General features: G+C 40.7%; 1 protein-coding gene across 1 annotated transcript in view; it reads right to left on the bottom strand.

Moving 5' to 3' along the window:
* Positions 1 to 1,173: 1,173 nt before the first annotated feature.
* Positions 1,174 to 18,472, bottom strand: part of ctnnbl1 (catenin, beta like 1) — a 77,629-nt gene continuing 60,330 nt past the window's right edge. The window contains exons 14-16 of the mRNA XM_085444298.1: positions 15,482 to 15,619; positions 14,748 to 14,820; positions 1,174 to 1,784 (exon numbers count right to left, since the gene is read on the bottom strand). Coding sequence (XP_085300424.1) covers positions 1,696 to 1,784; positions 14,748 to 14,820; positions 15,482 to 15,619 — 300 coding nt within the window. The 3' untranslated portion in view covers positions 1,174 to 1,695. The remainder of the gene's footprint in view (positions 1,785 to 14,747; positions 14,821 to 15,481; positions 15,620 to 18,472) is intronic.

The raw sequence follows: 18,472 nt of genomic DNA on the forward strand, positions 1-18,472 counted from the left end.
TGCAACTTTATTAATATTCTAAATAAATTTGGCTCTGAGGTTTATTGCTCTTTGTAGATTTAACCAACTTAATTCAACAAGATATAACTAGACGTAACACCTGCTTCCCAACATCTATCAAGTATAAAGCTAGTATGAAGATGGATATTTTAGATTTAAGAATCCTCAGCTAAAATCTAAAATTGGTGCGTGACCTGACTTAGCAATGACCATAATCGACACAAGTGTCATGCACAAGTCTAACACAGTTCATCACTTAAACGTCTGCCTCTGCACCTATGAAGGAAAAAAAAAAAAACATGTCCAGTATTTGCGGTCAATAACACAAAATGATTGTATTTAATTTTATTTTCAATCAGCCCAATGAAGCACTTCACTCTCAGACGCGTGCCTTACTTGTGGTTCCTAACCTATTACAAAGAAGAAAGAGGGAGAGCTTTCAGGCCGCTCTTCTGTGAAACCAGCTCCCAGTTTGGATTAGGGAGACAGACACCCTTTCTGCTTTTAAGATAAGCTAAAAACTTTCCTTTTTGATGAAACTTAATAATAATTAGGGTGACCCTGTATCCCCAACCAGTGGCAGGCTGATGGATGCCTATCCCGGAGCATGGCTCTGCTTGATGTTACTTCCTGTTAAAATTGAGTTTTTCCTTCCCACTGTCACCAAAGCGTAAATTCAGTCTTTATATAGAAATTACTCTTATAAGATAAGGATGATACTAGGCTGATATTCTCTCTCAGTTAACATGTAATTCATAACAGGTTTTTTTCCTCCCAAACAAAGATGCAGCCTGGCGGACAAGACAGAGACAATAATGCAGTAGGTCTGTTTGTGTACACAGCTGTACTGTAATCCACCTCCTCACTGATGTGCGTGAACAGCATCAGCGTCAACGAAAAACAGCAGTGGGCTGAGAGCTCCGGGAGGCTGCTGCGATCCATCCGTGGGTGGGTTTAGACAAGTAAAGAAGAAGCAGGTCTGCCTTTCCGCAAGGATTCTAATATTGCGAACGGGGCTGCAGATATAGGCTTGCTGTCTCCATCTGCGCTCCGTGCAACAGTAACCAAGTGGGGGCATAATGAAATTCATGTGCACAGACCGTTATCAGCTTGCTGTGCCAATCCCACGCTGTAAAACATGACATTTAATCAAAATCAAAATGGCCATCAGAATTCCATCACCAAATGTTTTTATTAGAAAATATTTTACACCTAAATCTATAAAAAACAAAAACAGAAACAAAACAGACCAAACAAAAACTCGCCAGGTAAAAAGCTTTGAGGGGGGAATTTCTGAGTTTAAAATCTGTGTCCATGATTATCCTGCAGTGTCCAACACCAGAGTTCAGTAAATAAACAGCACTGTTGCTGAGAGTAGTCTTGCTGGCTGGGTGTTTCAGTCAAGATACAATTTTCTGCCCTCCAAACTCAACTCCCACTGTGTCTGCAGTAAACATCTTCATTGGAACTGAACCAATTCTCTGACACAAGACTTAGACAAGTAGACAAAAAGGATATTATTAACTTAGGGCTGTAATTTTAAATTCTTTCTCACATGAAACCCTATCTCCCTCCACTGAATGCTTTTAGCTGTTTCTGTTCATTTAATCATTAATTTTCTGGGTTTGATGATCACCGAGGTTCATTGTGTTTGAGGGTGGGAAAGCGTGAGCGTCTGCAAGAGAAGAAGTGAGCTTAGAAGTTGTCTGCGAGGTCCATGATCCTCTTCCGCTCGGCCTCTTTGAACTCATCGCTCTTTCCATCTCCGATGCTCTCAGCGTACTCTGCAATACATAAAGAAAAATCAGAGGATTAGTTGGCTTGACAGCACAGCCGTGGGCCTTCTAACTTTTGCGGTTAAACAGAACATGCTTGGAGCCAGAAATTGACAGAATTGGTCCTCCTCCGGCACTGAACAGGAGGCAAATGAGGGAAGAAAAACATCGTACACTTCAGGTTTAGGAATTTTCCTAAGAAGTTTAATTAGAGTAATGTAGGTTCAATAATTCATTTGTTCAATAAAACAGACAGAAAAACGCAAAGATATTCACAGAAAAACAAAAATTTATTAGATGGGTTTTTGTCAAAGCCACCAAAAACTAACCAGTGCTCTGGTCCTGAAACACCACCTCACTTCAGCTTTACTTTGTGCTGATTAATTTAAAACTGACTGAATACAAATATACTTTGAATTATGCATGCAAGCTGATTTGAGAAACTGACCATCAAGGGCCCTGGGGCAAGTCTGCAGTTCAGTTAGAAATTACTGGCACTGACGCCTGCTTCCTGCACTTAAAATGCTGAATAATTAGAAAGAAGCAGAGCAGAGATGCTGTAACTTCGGGAGGGAGAGTGAAAGCTATTCTCTGTATATTAAAAGGACTAAGCGAAAGGGAACTATGCATTAAAAGGCTTTTGTTATTAAATAGCCTTTCACTCTAGTCTAGACATTCTTCAGTCTGTACATCACTTTTCAACAAAAAGTCAAATTATAGGATGTTTCCTGTGGAAAGAAAGAAAAAAAAAAGGGCTTTTCTATAATAAGACGCCCTGCAGCAGTGGCTGCACTGAAATCTACCCTGTTTCCTCAGTAACCGGTCCAGGTGTATTGTGTAGTGCTTGTACTTAAGTGTGGACTGCTCTACATTTGACTGTTTTCTTTATTGTCTGCCTCTCGCACGAGCCCTCTGAGACAGCGCGACGGTCGATTTGTGAGTCTAATGTGCAGAAAGTTGCAGCTGCCGCAGCCCCGGCGGAGTCCGTGCATCCGGCGTGTCTCTCACCCAGCCTCTGAGGCAGGGATTACACATTAAACTCAGGGATGTCGAGACAGAAAGATGGAATAAAAAAATAAAAAAATAATAAAAAAAAGATTTTTCTCTGGGAGACACTTCAGAGAGAAGAGAATGAAGGGGGGCTTTCCTCACAAGAGCCCGCAGGGTTTAGGAGGATAAAGAATGGCTGCCAAAGACACAGAGAAGACTTTGCTTTTGAGGGTAGAAGGATGTTTTTATGTTATTAGATTGTACATAAAGGATAGTGACAGATGTAATAGGGCTGAGGACGAACCTCAAGAGATACTGTAAAAGAACACTACTTGTTTACAGATGTTCTAGAGGAACAGGCAAAATTATTTATTATGTTAATTCTGGTTTTATAAGGACCTGTTTCTTAATTTTTCATCGTTCTGACAAAAACAAAAGAAATCAGTTTAGACTTTAAAAAAAATGCAGGATATGGATATACAAAAATTTAAGTGTTTCCACGTGTCAAGAACTGGAGTGAGAAGTATCAACTATAAATTCAAAGAGAGCCACGCAGCACCGAGCAAGCCTGGCAGAGGTAGTCAAGGACACTGGAAAGAAAACAAGTGAGAGATATTTCTTGAGACCCCAGAACAAATGCAGAGACACGAGTGAACTTAGCCATGTTGGGAAATGTAGTCCCAAGGAAGATAATCACTAGGACCCTGCACAGGAATGGACCGTGAGGTTGCAGACCAAGAAAAGAGACACATTCAAGCCAGACTGAAGCACGCTAATGATAACCTGGAGAAAGATTATGTAGACTTCTTTGGCGAAAGAAGGGAGAGGTGTACAACCAAAGATCACAGTGTACCTGGAACTGTGAATCTCGTCAAGGTGGAAGGAATCATGAAAAAAGGATGTAGGATTATTTTGAAAAATAAACCTCAAGCAGTCAGCAGGTAAACTTAGTCTGGGTCACCGTTTTTATCTTCCAGAAAAACAAGAACCAAAGCACAAAGCCCTGATCTAAATTCTACTGAAAATCTGTGGGGTGAACTGAAGATCAAGGTCCATCCCTGACGACCATCTAATGTTAAAAAGCTTGAGAGATTCTCCAAAGAAGAATGGGCTAACATGCAGACATGCCTACCACACCTGCTGGCCACTGTACGGCTACATCCTACAAATCTGTATCTATCAGAGTAGTATGGGAGAGCATTAATAGCTACAGTGGGGCAAAAAAGTATTTAGTCAGCCACCGATTGTGCAAGTTCCCCCACTTAAAATGATGACAGAGGTCAGTAATTTGCACCAGAGGTACACTTCAACAGTGAGAGACAGAATGTGAAAAAAAATCCATGAATCCACATGGTAGGATTTGTAAAGAATTTATTCGTAAATTAGGGTGGAAAATAAGTATTTGGTCACCTCAAACAAGGAAAATCTCTGGCTCTCACAGACCTGTAACGTCTTCTGTAAGAAGCTTTTCTGTCCCCCACTCGTTACCTGTATGAATGGCACCTGTTTGAACTCATCATCTGTATAAAAGACACCTGTCCACAGCCTCAAACAGTCAGACTCCAAACTCCGCCATGGCCAAGACCAAAGAGCTTTCGAAGGACACCAGGAAAAGTATTGTAGACCTGCACCAGACTGGGAAGAGTGAATCTACAATAGGCAAGCAGCTTGGTGTGAAAAAATCAACTGTGGGAGCAATCATCAGAAAATGGAAGACATACAAGACCACTGATAATCTCCCTCGATCTGGGGCTCCACGCAAGATCTCATCCCGTGGGGTCAAAATGATCATGAGAACGGTGAGCAAAGATCCCAGAACCACACGGGGGGACCTGGTGAATGACCTGCAGAGAGCTGGGACCAAAGTAACAAAGGTCACCATCAGTAACACACTACAACGGCAGGGAATCAAATCCCGCAGTGCCAGACGTGTTCTGCTGCTGAAGCCAGTGCATGTCCAGGCCTGGCTGAAGTTTGCCAGAGAGCACATGGATGATACAGCAGAGGATTGGGAGAATGTCATGTGGTCAGATGAAACCAAAGTAGAACTTTTTGGTATAAACTCAACTCGTCGTGTTTGGAGGAAGAAGAATACTGAGTTGCATCCCAAGAACACCATACCTACTGTGAAGCATGGGGGTGGAAACATCATGCTATGGGGCTGTTTTTCTGCCAAGGGGACAGGACGACTGATCTGTGTTAAGGACAGAATGAATGGGGCCATGTATCGTGAGATTTTGAGCCAAAACCTCCTTCCATCAGTGAGAACTTTGAAGATGAAACGAGGCTGGGTCTTCCAACATGACAATGATCCAAAACACACCGCCCGGGCAACAAAGGAGTGGCTCCGTAAGAAGCATTTGAAAGTCCTGGAGTGGCCTAGCCAGTCTCCAGACCTCAACCCCATAGAAAATCTGTGGCGGGAGTTGAAAGTCCGTGTTGCTCGGCGACAGCCCCAAAACATCACTGCTCTCGAGAAGATCTGCATGGAGGAATGGGCCAAAATACCAGCTACTGTGTGTGCAAACCTGGTAAAGACCTATAGTAAACGTTTGACCTCTGTTATTGCCAACAAAGGTTATGTTACAAAGTATTGAGTTGTATTTTTGTTATTGACCAAATACTTATTTTCCACCCTGATTTACGAATAAATTCTTTACAAATCCTACCATGTGGATTCATGGATATTTTTTTTCACATTCTGTCTCTCACAGTTGAAGTGTACCTCTGGTGCAAATTACTGACCTCTGTCATCATTTTAGGTGGGGGAACTTGCACAATCGGTGGCTGACTAAATACTTTTTTGCCCCACTGTATTTCACGGTTCTTAAATGGCATGGTAATTGGTTTTAACTCGTTATTTAAAACCAGTAGCACTTTTAAACTCCTTAGCTGACCAAGTGCATAAAGTTGTCTTTGTCTACAGTGATTAGGGCTGTGCGATATGACACAAAATCTCATATCCCGATATAAGACATCTATCGTCCGATAATGATATAAATCACAAAAATGTAACATTACACGACAGCTGGGCGTCGTGTATCTGGAGTCGAGTGTTTTAACCGATGCATGAAAGTATACAATTTTAGATATAAGTTGTAACGGCCGCCGTTTTCTTTGTATTTATTACGTGCTGCGGGGAAAAGCCTGTTCTAACGTCTAAGTCTAAGGTTTATTTTTTAGCACTTGACGGTCTTTTTTGCTTCTCATCTGAAAATACTCTGCATACTCTTTCAGGTGATTCAGTTTATTTTGAAAAGTCTCAACAGGATCTTGAGCTTTATTGTGAAAGGTTTATGTGGAACAAGCGGACACGTGACAAGATGGTTTTACTGTCGTTGTTGCTAAAGACAACACATAAAAACAGGCGCTTGTCCGTCCGTAGTGTGGTTATATTAAATATAAGAAAAAGAGAGAACTTTAAGAAATTAATGTAGCCACTACAGTGACCATCAGAACGATGAAAAAATATTGCCGTAAACAGTTTATTTTGCGACACCACGAAACAAACGATAGCGTAAAATTAAACATAAACGTTTTTATATCGTCATCCGATATATATCGTTATATTGAACAGCCCTAACAGTGATTAATAAATTTCTTTCTCTAACTCTTATTCAATAGGAAAGCTATTAACAACAACACTTTCTATGTTTCCTCACCACAACAAATAACACCTAAATGCAGCATGATGCATTCTTTTTCATTAGGAATTTTAACTTTGTAATGCCACTCATGGAAAGTAATGTCAACCTTTGTAGGTCAAAATATGTATGTATAAAATTTGCATTCAGAAATTCTAAAAGAAGAAAAATATTTCACATGATTTTAACACCATGCTTCAGTTGGAGATAGCATTTATCATGCTTTAAAGCCCACAGTACAGCAAAAGTATAGATGAGTAGACTGTAGTCAGTAAAAGCAGAATTTCAAGCCCCTGCAAAGTTGTAATGAATGGAGTAATTAGCCGAGTTTGGCCACTGTAATAATCATTTACATCTAGTCGAGGGACTGCAGTCTGTGGCACTTCCATGTTAGTTTCATTTTTTTAGGTCAATGCTTATTTCACTAAGATGAAGTCTGAGGTAAATCTGAGAGTAAATAAATGGAAAATGCCAAGCTGTGCGTACAGTTGAGTTTGACATTTATTGTCAGCTTTATGCAAGAAATTCATGCCAAGTTTTGATTTTCTCTTCTAAACAGCTTGAGCTAACACAGAGATTTTTTGAAAAATGCATAATTCTTTGACTGTTCTGTACAGTGAAACTTGTAGAGAGACAATGATAATACCTAATAGCTAAAACTATTAAAACTATTTAAGAAGAAGAAAAAAATGGCTCTTTAAAGCACTAAGATGACAATGAGCTTAAATACCTAAACCCACACTTCTGCCAAGCTTAATTCTTGCCTTTTCTTACCTGATAAGAAGAGTATATTTATTTAAATGTTGAGTAGAGATGAACGCTACAGTGAGATTACCGGAGACGCCCAAGTGCAAAAAGAGATTTTCATATTTTTATGGTAAATGGAGCAGTTCTTATGTAGTGGTTTTATGTAGTGGTACTTTACACAACTTTGCTCATTCATCCATTCACACAAGCACTTTTTTTCTATACTCTTTCTATACAAGTGCTCCTATCTAACATCCACACATTCGTAACTTGGGGTTAGTACTTTCCCCAAGGATATTTGGCATGCAGACAGGAGCAGACCTTACTTTACCACAAAAAAAATAACTGAAGTGAGACTGCAGAGATGTATTTAAGTTTGAGCAACATTAGAAAGAAGTTAGAAGTAAAGGCAGCATAGCACGCTACAAGAAGTGCTTCTAGAAGTACAAACACTGAGCTCAGGTCAGAAGACGCTCAGGATGACAGTAATCTGCTCAGGTTACTCCATCATTGAGTATTCAGGGGAGAGCTAGGTTATAGCAGGCCACAGCACTAGGCATAAAGTTAAGTGTAAAGTTAGACCAGCATCTGCAGATATGAGGATGCAGATTTGTCCACAGATTTGTGCAAATACAAAAGCCTTGAATGTCAGAATCAGGGATTTTAATTTGATCCGCAGAGGTTTGGATGCGAACGAGACTTACTTAAAAAGGCACAATTTTAAGGGTGACTGAGAAAAGCAGGTGAGGGGCAACTCAGAGAAAGCAACTCAACAAAAACATGATAATCTATGGCCTCTATTACTGCCAGCCTGTCATTGTGACCGAGTGCCAGTGTCTCCATGTCTATAAATGGTGTTGCAGTCAGCCACACAGACAGAGAGGTCAGAGATTCCGTGACTCTTCAACTCTCTGCAGAACCTTTTCTTTGGCATGCTGGTACCCTCTCCTTCTGTCACCACGGCAACACGGCAGAGGACAATACAGTAGTGAGCATCGCCATTACTCAGGTCAGCGACTGGGACGGATCTGCCATGAATACAAGGAGAATCATTTCCAGGAGCAGCCTCTGCAACGGCAGCCAAGGATAGGGACACGCTATAGGACTTTCAGCGTGATTGCAGCTGCAGCTGGAGCACCATAAGTCATTTAAAACACTGCTAAACCAGTCTCAAGCCACTGTGATCCCACTGAACAAAGGACAGCTGGTACAGAATATGCCCACAGTGGGGTAACCTACAGTCTATAATCATCATGCAGTTTGCCTTTTAACAAACAAACAAAGAGAGTGGGAAAAAAGATACTGCAAAAGCTCTCTAAAATCTGGATACCATGACAACATTTAGCAAGACATAAGCTTCAAAAAACAATAATTGCTGAAAATGTTTATTTTCTTCTCATAAACCAGTTTCATCAGCACATCTAATAAACACAAATAAATTTTTATCTATGTCTATATTTTTGATATTTTCAGAGAAAGTCTGTGTAGGGTGGACTTTGCTACTTACATTAAATGCAATAGTTTGTATTTTTAATAGAGATGGCACGATACCACTTTTTTATGTCCGATACAGATATCGTAAATTTGGATATCTGCCGATATCGATATGAATCCGATATAGTGTGTTTTTTAATCAATAAAACGTTTTTTTAATATCTTGCTGCATTTTGTATAAGTTTTTACTCAAGTTTAAATAAATAACAACACTAAAGCTATTCTGTTATACCTGTACGTAAAAAAATACACTGCGCCCAAAATATTTCATAGTTCAGCAACACTGATCAATCTAATAAACTTAAACCTATTCCATGCTCCCTATTCTGGTATTTTAAAGAGTACTTAGCAGAAATATTCAACAACCTAACTAATAGGGTTGCAAACTCCCAGCAAAAAAAAAAAAAGGGAACCACCCTCCACCTCATGTTGCTTAATCGATGTAATCAAATTTAATTTGATGCAGGGGGAAAACTGCACAGAAATAAATTCTTTTTCAAGAATAATTAAATAGATTCAACATCTTTCTTCAACAGAATTGCAGAATTCACAGATGGTACTTTCCCAAAGGAAAAAGTACTATAGCTTACTAGGGTATATTAGACTTAACAGTTACTACACTGAACAAAAATATAAACGCAACACTTTTGTTTTTGCTCCCATTCCCCATGGGATGGACGTAGAGACATAAAATTCATTCCAGATACACAATATAACCATCCCTCCCAAACAGTGGTCACAAATCAGTCCAAATGTGTGGTAGTGGGCACATCTGCCATATTGAGATAATCCATCCCACCTCACAGGTGTGCCACATCAGGATGCTGATCTGACATCATGAGTAGTGCACAGGTGTACCTCAGACTGCCCACAACAAAAGGCCACCCTGGAATGTGCAGTTTTGTCTCACAGCAAAATGCCACAGATGCCACAAGCAATGAGGGAGCGTGCAATTGGCATGCTGACAGCAGGAATGTCAACCAGATCTGTCGCCCGTGCATTGAATGTTCATTTCTCAACATAAGCCGTCTCCACAGGCGTTTCAGAGAATATGGCAGCACATCCAACCGGCCTCACAACCGCAGACCTCGTGTAACCACACCAGCCCAGGACCTCCACATCCAGCAGGTTCACCTCCAAGATCGTCTGAGACCAGCCACCCAGACAGCTGCTGGAACAATTGGTTTGCACAACCAAACAATTTCTGCACAAACTGTCAGAAACCGTCTCAGGGACGCTCAACTGCATGCCCGTCGTCCTCATCGGGGTCTTGACCTGACTCCAGCTCGTCGCCGTAACAGACTTGTGTGGGCAAATGCTCACATTCGATGGCATCTGGCACGTTGGAGAGGTGTGCGCTTCACGGATGAATCATGGTTCACATTGTTCAGGGCAGATGGCAGCTGAGAATGTCCCAGTTCTTGCATGGCCAGCATACTCACCGGACATGTCACCCATTGAGCATGTTCGGGATGTGCTTGACCGGCGTATACGACAGCGTGTACCAGTTCCCACGAATATCCAACAACCTCGCACAGCCATTGAAGTGGAGTGGACCAACATTCCACAGGCCACAATTGACAATCTGATAGACTCCATGCGACGATGTGTTGCACTGCATGAGGCAAATGGTGGTCACACCAGATACTGACCGGTTCTGGGTCCCCAGACCCCCAATAGCGCAAAAATCTGCACATTCCAGGGTGGCCTTTTGTTGTGGGCAGTCTGAGGTACACCTGTGCACTACTCATGATGTCAGATCAGCATCCTGATGTGGCACACCTGTGAGGTGGGATGGATTATCTCAATATGGCAGATGTGCCCACTACCACACATTTGGACTGATTTGTGACCACTGTTTGGGAGGGATGGTTATATTGTGTATCTGGAATGAATTTTATGTCTCTACGTCCATCCCATGGGGAATGGGAGCAGTAACAAAGGTGTTGCGTTTATATTTTTGTTCATTGTATATACAGTAATGGATTTCTATATATTTTACATCAGATTAAAACTTTGGGTGTAAGATTCAGATAATTATTTATTAAAAGCTAGACATTTTAAATGAGAATAAGAAAGAAAAGTATGTCTTTGTGCCCCCTTTTCCCTGTTCATGCCCTATCGGCCCCCCTGGCTAAACTTTGCTAGATCCGCCCCTGCACAGTTACAGCCGTCAGCTGCGTAGAAAAAGATCCTGGTGTAGAAAGTAATATTAAATAAATTCTAACAACAGCTTATCAAGCTTAAACGTGCTGCTGTTGTTCAGCCGCTGGTTTCCTCGTTCTGGTGAGAAGTGGGCCAAAAACAAAGAAGGGAGACGGACTCCCGACAGAAAAGCCGATCAGCTGATCATTGATCAGTTTCACGATTGAAGTAGCAGGAGGAGAGTGAGAGAGGCAGTCTCTCCATATATTGGTTGTTAAGCTTACCATGGGAATGCTTTACAAACATTCAGAGATGAACTTACACACTTGCTTTACTTCTCTCTGGGAAAACTTCCTCGGAGATGAAATGCCTGATTGCTAGCAAGGCTACAAATACACACAGCCGCTCTATCACGTGATGCATACTGCTGCAACTTGCTACGGTTATGAGCCGAGTTACGCCGTGTAGCAAGTTTTGTGAGGTGCTTTTTTGATATTTAATGGATCGGATTACATTTTTTATTTCTTGCCGATATCCGATCCAGCAATTTGGGTCAGTATCGGACCGATACCGATATGTAATATCGGATCGGTCCATCTCTAATTTTTAAGTCTTGCAAGTTCTTTCTTTAGTACATGTTCTTACCCCACAGGATACCATGGGAGCCATAATTTCTAGTCCCTGGAATAAGGGCTTGACATTACTTAACTGTTCTTTTGTGATGGGAGGGTGAGCAAGGGTTTCAATATTTTTGGTCAACTTCCACCTTTAGCTTAAATACAGCGTAAAGACTTCTTTTGCACCTTTTTCTTTCTTTACCTCTTGAAGGCCGACTAGGCGTAAACCTTGAAGCTCTTTTTTGAACTTCTTATAGAACAAAATAACAGAGTTTGCATCAGCAGTTAGTCAGGGTGGTCTCTGATTTAAAAACCCCAAAACTATTCTAACATCTTTATTGATATAAAGATTCATGCCACAAGAATGTGCTGCAGGAAAGAACCCAACTTCTTAATCGACACAGTCGCTTAAGTACTGTTTTAGTCAACGGTACAGTTCAATGGCACAAAGGCTGGTTTTCATTGTGTTAAAATAATTTGAAGTGGAGACTTTCAGTTTTATTTGAAGGTATTACACTGAATATTTAAGAATTGCATTCATTTTTGTCCACTGTAGGCTCAAAACTACTAGTATCATAACTTTAAGTGTAAGAATTAGCTTCAATACTTGGGTAAAAATCCAAGTATTATTATACAAGGTTATCACAACTGAAACATTTTAAAAAAGGCAAATCATAAACCTCAGAATTCAAAACCAAAAACTTCACAACACAAGCAAAATTGTTCCTGCGGAGCAGTTTTTTATTCTTCAGTAAGCTAAAGCCGTTAAGGTCAAGATAGCAGAGCAGGCGACACACACTGCATGTGCTTAACCTTTTCCTGTGGTTTAACATTGACCGGGTGGGGCACTTGAAATGGGAGATGGCTCCACACACTGTGGCCTAGTAGAAAGGGTGAGGTCACTGAACCACACGCGCGCAGATGAATTATGATAGACATATGCAATGGCTCTAAGCTATTATGTATGCGGACGCATAGTTATTTGCAGAACACATAAACACAATATAGTTTATGAAAAATAAGTCACATCAAGATCATGCAAGGAAACCTAACATGCACATTAATATGTAGAAAACATTCAAGGGCAGGCACGAGTACAGAATGTAAACTGAATCAGAAATGAAGTAAACATCTGCAAGGATTTCCTCTCAAAGGTTTGTTAATATCTAAAAAATATGCAGATAAAAGCAAGCAAGGACATGTGCGTACAAATAAACATGGAGACATGCTAATGGCAATCACACACACACACACACACACACACACACACACACACACACACACACACACACACAAACTCTGTAAGTAAGCAAAAACATAGTGTGGACAAGCACGATGTGCGTGTATGCAAATATGCAGATGAAAACAAAGAGTCACACAGCCACATTTAGGATACAAATTCCTGCACACACGCACACGGGGAGGACTGGAGAAATGCCACGCTTGCTGGCAGTGCCATGTGTGACGGATGGCTCTATCTACAGTGTTACATGCCACAGAGAGCCAGAGGGTGTGTGAACGGAGCCACGTCCTCGAGCTTTATCCAACAATGATACGGGAAGGATGGATGTCGCGCCGCGAAGGAAATAACACAACCTGCTAGGTCTTTGACGGCAGAAAACAAATATAGCACGAGGAGAAATCTCTGGCTAAGTGAAAAAAGTGAATAAAGGACAGACTGTCTCTGCTCTACTCAGTGATAATATGATCAGTTCAGATTTGCAAGCCAGGCTCAATTTCATCATATTGTTTTACCATCTGCAGAAAGGTAATACAATTAACAAAAACAAAACAATCACATCTGCCTGGATATTTTAGATGCTCGATTTTATCGTGTTTATTTTTCCATCTGAATTGTCTATATCGTAATATTCAGGACAGTCTAAATATTAAAGACACCCCTCTCATACAAGGTGACCTCTGCTACTGCAAATGCAAAGGAAGAATATACTAAACAAAGGTCAGAGTGACAGGGTCTCCCCAGGCCTACTTCTTTGTTCAAGAGAACAGGAGCATATGACATTATTTGTGGTATTTTATTATATTCCAACCTAACCACTTTGGCAGGCAAACAGCACAGGCTTGCTATCAAACAATAACCAGAGCCAAAGAACAGCGATTATACCATCATTTTCCCCTGAAATGCTGTTTCCTTGCCAGGCTGAGAAGCACTTGGAAACAGGATTTTACAAAATGTGTCAATAAAATGCACTTCTGAAAGTAATATAAATCTCTGTGGGTGTAAGAGCAGCTTTTGAAGGCACCACTTTGCCCTTTCAAAATATGCAGTTTTTCTACTTTTATCCTTGTTCACTCTAAGGTGAAGGATCTGCGCTTTTGGGCAAGGTCCCAGATCAACCTGTAGATTTGATATAAAGTCACGGGAAAGGCCTGTGCTGAGAAATGTGTCACTACAGATTATTCTCCCATTTGCAGAGTATGAAGATAAGGAGAAAATTATTTCACACTTTCAATTTGATAGATGAGGACTATCAGAATGGACGTTTTTGTCAGATTCTTCCAACTGCTTTTTTTAACGGCGCAAGGAATTTATAACATAGCATTTCTAAGCATACAATAACATAATTACTTCAGAAAAAGCAAAAGCAGTACTATTTGCCTTCTGAAAAACTAACCTTTTTATCAAACCACTGCTGTGCAATGATGCATTTCAACTTTATGTACTGTAATACTCAAAGTTTGTAAAATCAAGCTAAAACTGAGGATTTTCTTCCACAATATAAAAACTTCAGCGAGAGTTTGAGCTGTCACCTGTGAAAGCATCATGCCAAAAGAACTCAGTTTGGACTTGAGAAAATGAAGGATATCTGAAGATTTCAACAGTCAGAAGCCAAACTGGATCTGGGTCGTCATTTTGTCCTCCAACATAAACACAACTCAAAACATGCGTAGCTCCTTGTAAAGAAATATCTCCGTCAAATTTGTAGAAGCTTGAGAGATTTGCCAAAGAAGAATGGCCTGGGGAGAAGGCGTGTTACAGACTTGTTGCAAACCACAACAAACGACTGCAGGTTGTTATCCAGCAAAAAGGAACTGATTGATTTTAACCCTGGCTTTTTTGGGTTTTTGTAAAATAACTTTGCCTGTTTGCAAAGTAAAATAACATAAACATCCAAAATAAAAAGCTATGTTCAAAATTCTTTACTCACGTTAACAGCGCTTAAAAAATACTAATAACCTTTTGTGTATTGATCAAACACATTTATATGTTAAAGCACTCCCCATATGTTTTCACATAAAACAGTGTCTGTATGTTTATGTGCAGCAGAGTAGCAGAGATACTAAGGAAATATTGAGAAGATAAAGTTACTCACCTCTCATGATGTGGCGCACTACTTTGACAGAACCTCCTCTTAGGTTAAGAATTTGATGGACCCTCTGTTGAAGCTACATGCAGACAAAAAAGAAAAGAAAATAGAATTCCTATTATCTAAAGCTGTATATTGTTGATTGTTTTGATGTGTCTTATTACTTGGTCTGTATTTTAGTGATAAACAAGAACTAAAGGTAACATTGTAGCTAAAAAGACAGTTTCCACTTTGAGTTAATGCTAGTTTGCTCAGCTTAAAATGTCCAACTTTAAGCTAATTGTTTGCTCCATATGTTTATTCTTGGACTCTACTATAGTGGCTTTTATGTTATACTAGGCCTTTTAAACACTAGTGCTTGGAAATATTGCCTCAAATCTTTATCCCAATATTTCATTCATATTTTTTACAATATAGAAAACAATGCAGTGGTTGCACCTTGCAGGCAGTAGAATTTAGCCCAAACCCTGACAAAAGGTTTCAGCAGCAGTATTACAGTGTAACAGTAGTGACACGGCGTTATAGACTGTGACATAATGCAAGTCAAATGCCTAAGTAGTATTTTTTTTTGCCTGCAACTGCAACACTTTAACAAACTGCACCCATTAAAAGCTATTTGACCTCCATCTGTTTTCATAGTTTGTGTGATCAGACATGTTAAGAACAATTAATCTGAAAGGAAATTGGCAAGCCAGGACCAGTTTGCGTGCGTGTGTGCATGCGTGCACATGTGTGTGTACCTGTGGGATTCCTGAGTTGCTGATCTCCACCATAATGTAGCAGATCAACTGAAGAACAAATAGCCCGGCGTCCAGACGACGAAGGTAAAACTCATCCTCCATGCTGTCGTCCAAGATCTCCCCACGACGGACCATCTCCTGCACACACACAAACAGACAGAAAAGCCTTGTAAAAAGAGAAATGTTTTCAAGCACAAAGCAGAGTTTTCTGTTGTTTGTGGCACACTTATAAAAGATTCAACAAACAGAAAAAAAATCAGAGCCCAAGTTTAATTTAGGTGTTGTTTTCAGCCTCTTCCACAAATCAATTTTCTTATTGACCAGACAAACAAATCAATCGATTTCACAGCTCTACTGCTGGCTCTCACACACTTACACATACGTACACACACTTGCATAGTTATCCATCTTAACGGTCCTGTCAGTATGCCAATAACACAGTGGTGCCAATAAGCACACAGCCTACATTAATCATCATTAGAGATCAAGAAGCAGACCTGAGGGGAGAGGGGAATCTGAAGCGTAAGCCACTAGAATGGCACAGAAATACAAACAGTGTGTATAGCACATTGCAGCCTCTAAGATTTACATCTAAACGTCATCAGTAAAGTCACTATTTATTGTGAATGATGCAACTGGCCTGGTAATAAAAACACTGAAATATTCATGTATTTCCAGAATGACAAACTGAGTGTATTTGGTGACATTCACAGGAAACATGCTTTATTAAGCTACCGATAATGCAAATGCAACCATTTTCTAATGATACACCTTCATATTGAAGCATATAAATGGTAATACTAACTTTTCAATGAGGCAGCCAAATTTCACTTTTACCAAGCAGCTAAAAATCTGATTCTTGCTGCCAGACAGAATGACGGAAAAGGGACACTTATTGCCTAGCCTCTATTATTTAAAAAGAATTTCAGGGTTGACAAAGTACAGTGGGGCAAAAAAGTATTTAGTCAGCCACCGATTGTGCAAGTTCCCCCACCTAAAATGATGACAGAGGTCAGTAATTTGCACCAGAGGTACACTTCAACTGTGAGAGACAGAATGTGAAAAAAAAATCCATGAATCCACATGGTAGGATTTGTAAAGAATTTATTGGTAAATCAGGGTGGAAAATAAGTATTTGGTCAATAACAAAAATACAACTCAATACTTTGTAACATAACCTTTGTTGGCAATAACAGAGGTCAAACGTTTACTATAGGTCTTTACCAGGTTTGCACACACAGTAGCTGGTATTTTGGCCCATTCATCCATGCAGATCTTCTCGAGAGCAGTGATGTTTTGGGGCTGTCGCCGAGCAACACGGACTTTCAACTCCCGCCACAGATTTTCTATGGGGTTGAGGTCTGGAGACTGGCTAGGCCACTCCAGGACTTTCAAATGCTTCTTACGGAGCCACTCCTTTGTTGCCCGGGCGCTGTGTTTTGGATCATTGTCATGTTGGAAGACCCAGCCTCGTTTCATCTTCAAAGTTCTCACTGATGGAAGGAGGTTTTGGCTCAAAATCTCACGATACATGGCCCCATTCATTCTGTCCTTAACACGGATCAGTCGTCCTGTCCCCTTGGCAGAAAAACAGCCCCATAGCATGATGTTTCCACCCCCATGCTTCACAGTAGGTATGGTGTTCTTGGGATGCAACTCAGTATTCTTCTTCCTCCAAACACGACGAGTTGAGTTTATACCAAAAAGTTCTACTTTGGTTTCATCTGACCACATGACATTCTCCCAATCCTCTGCTGTATCATCCATGTGCTCTCTGGCAAACTTCAGACGGGCCTGGACATGCACTGGCTTCAGCAGCAGAACACGTCTGGCACTGCGGGATTTGATTCCCTGCCGTTGTAGTGTGTTACTGATGGTGACCTTTGTTACTTTGGTCCCAGCTCTCTGCAGGTCATTCACCAGGTCCCCCCGTGTGGTTCTGGGATCTTTGCTCACCGTTCTCATGATCATTTTGACCCCACGGGATGAGATCTTGCGTGGAGCCCCAGATCGAGGGAGATTATCAGTGGTCTTGTATGTCTTCCATTTTCTGATGATTGCTCCCACAGTTGATTTTTTCACACCAAGCTGCTTGCCTATTGTAGATTCACTCTTCCCAGTCTGGTGCAGGTCTACAATACTTTTCCTGGTGTCCTTCGAAAGCTCTTTGGTCTTGGCCATGGCGGAGTTTGGAGTCTGACTGTTTGAGGCTGTGGACAGGTGTCTTTTATACAGACGATGAGTTCAAACAGGTGCCATTCATACAGGTAACGAGTGGGGGACAGAAAAGCTTCTTACAGAAGACGTTACAGGTCTGTGAGAGCCAGAGATTTTCCTTGTTTGAGGTGACCAAATACTTATTTTCCACCCTGATTTACGAATAAATTCTTTACAAATCCTACCATGTGGATTCATGGATTTTTTTTTCACATTCTGTCTCTCACAGTTGAAGTGTACCTCTGGTGCAAATTACTGACCTCTGTCATCATTTTAAGTGGGGGAACTTGCACAATCGGTGGCTGACTAAATACTTTTTTGCCCCAATGTATATCGGTAAAGCAAAAAACAAAACATGGATTTCAGCATCAAGCTAATGGGTATCCCCATGACCTTCAGACCCAAATGATTTAATCTCTAAGGACTTCTCCTTTAAGATCAATCACATTGAAAAGCTGCCTCTTCTGAGGACTACATTACAAGACTATTTTGTGGAAGCCCTTTTAAACCATGCTGCAAAGCTGGGAAACAAAATAGCATGTCAGTGTAAGAGACTTTGTGATTTAACAGCAGGATGGAGTTTGTACAAGTCTAACAAGCTTCAAGGTCAGTGTTTGGTATGCCTACTTTATTCTGCAAAACAGCCTGAAGTTTCTTAGGCAAGCTTTTTAAAAGTAGTCTTCAGGAATATTTCTCCAGGCTTCTTAAAGGACAGTCGAGGCTCTTCTTTGGATGTTGGCAGATTTTTGTTCTGTTTTCTGTTAAGATCCCACG

The sequence above is a fragment of the Copadichromis virginalis genome, linkage group LG20 (genome assembly GCF_057382275.1).
Source record: "Copadichromis virginalis isolate Kocher_CV1m ecotype Utaka linkage group LG20, C_Virginalis_male_GT1.1, whole genome shotgun sequence".
Lineage (NCBI taxonomy): Eukaryota > Metazoa > Chordata > Actinopteri > Cichliformes > Cichlidae > Copadichromis > Copadichromis virginalis.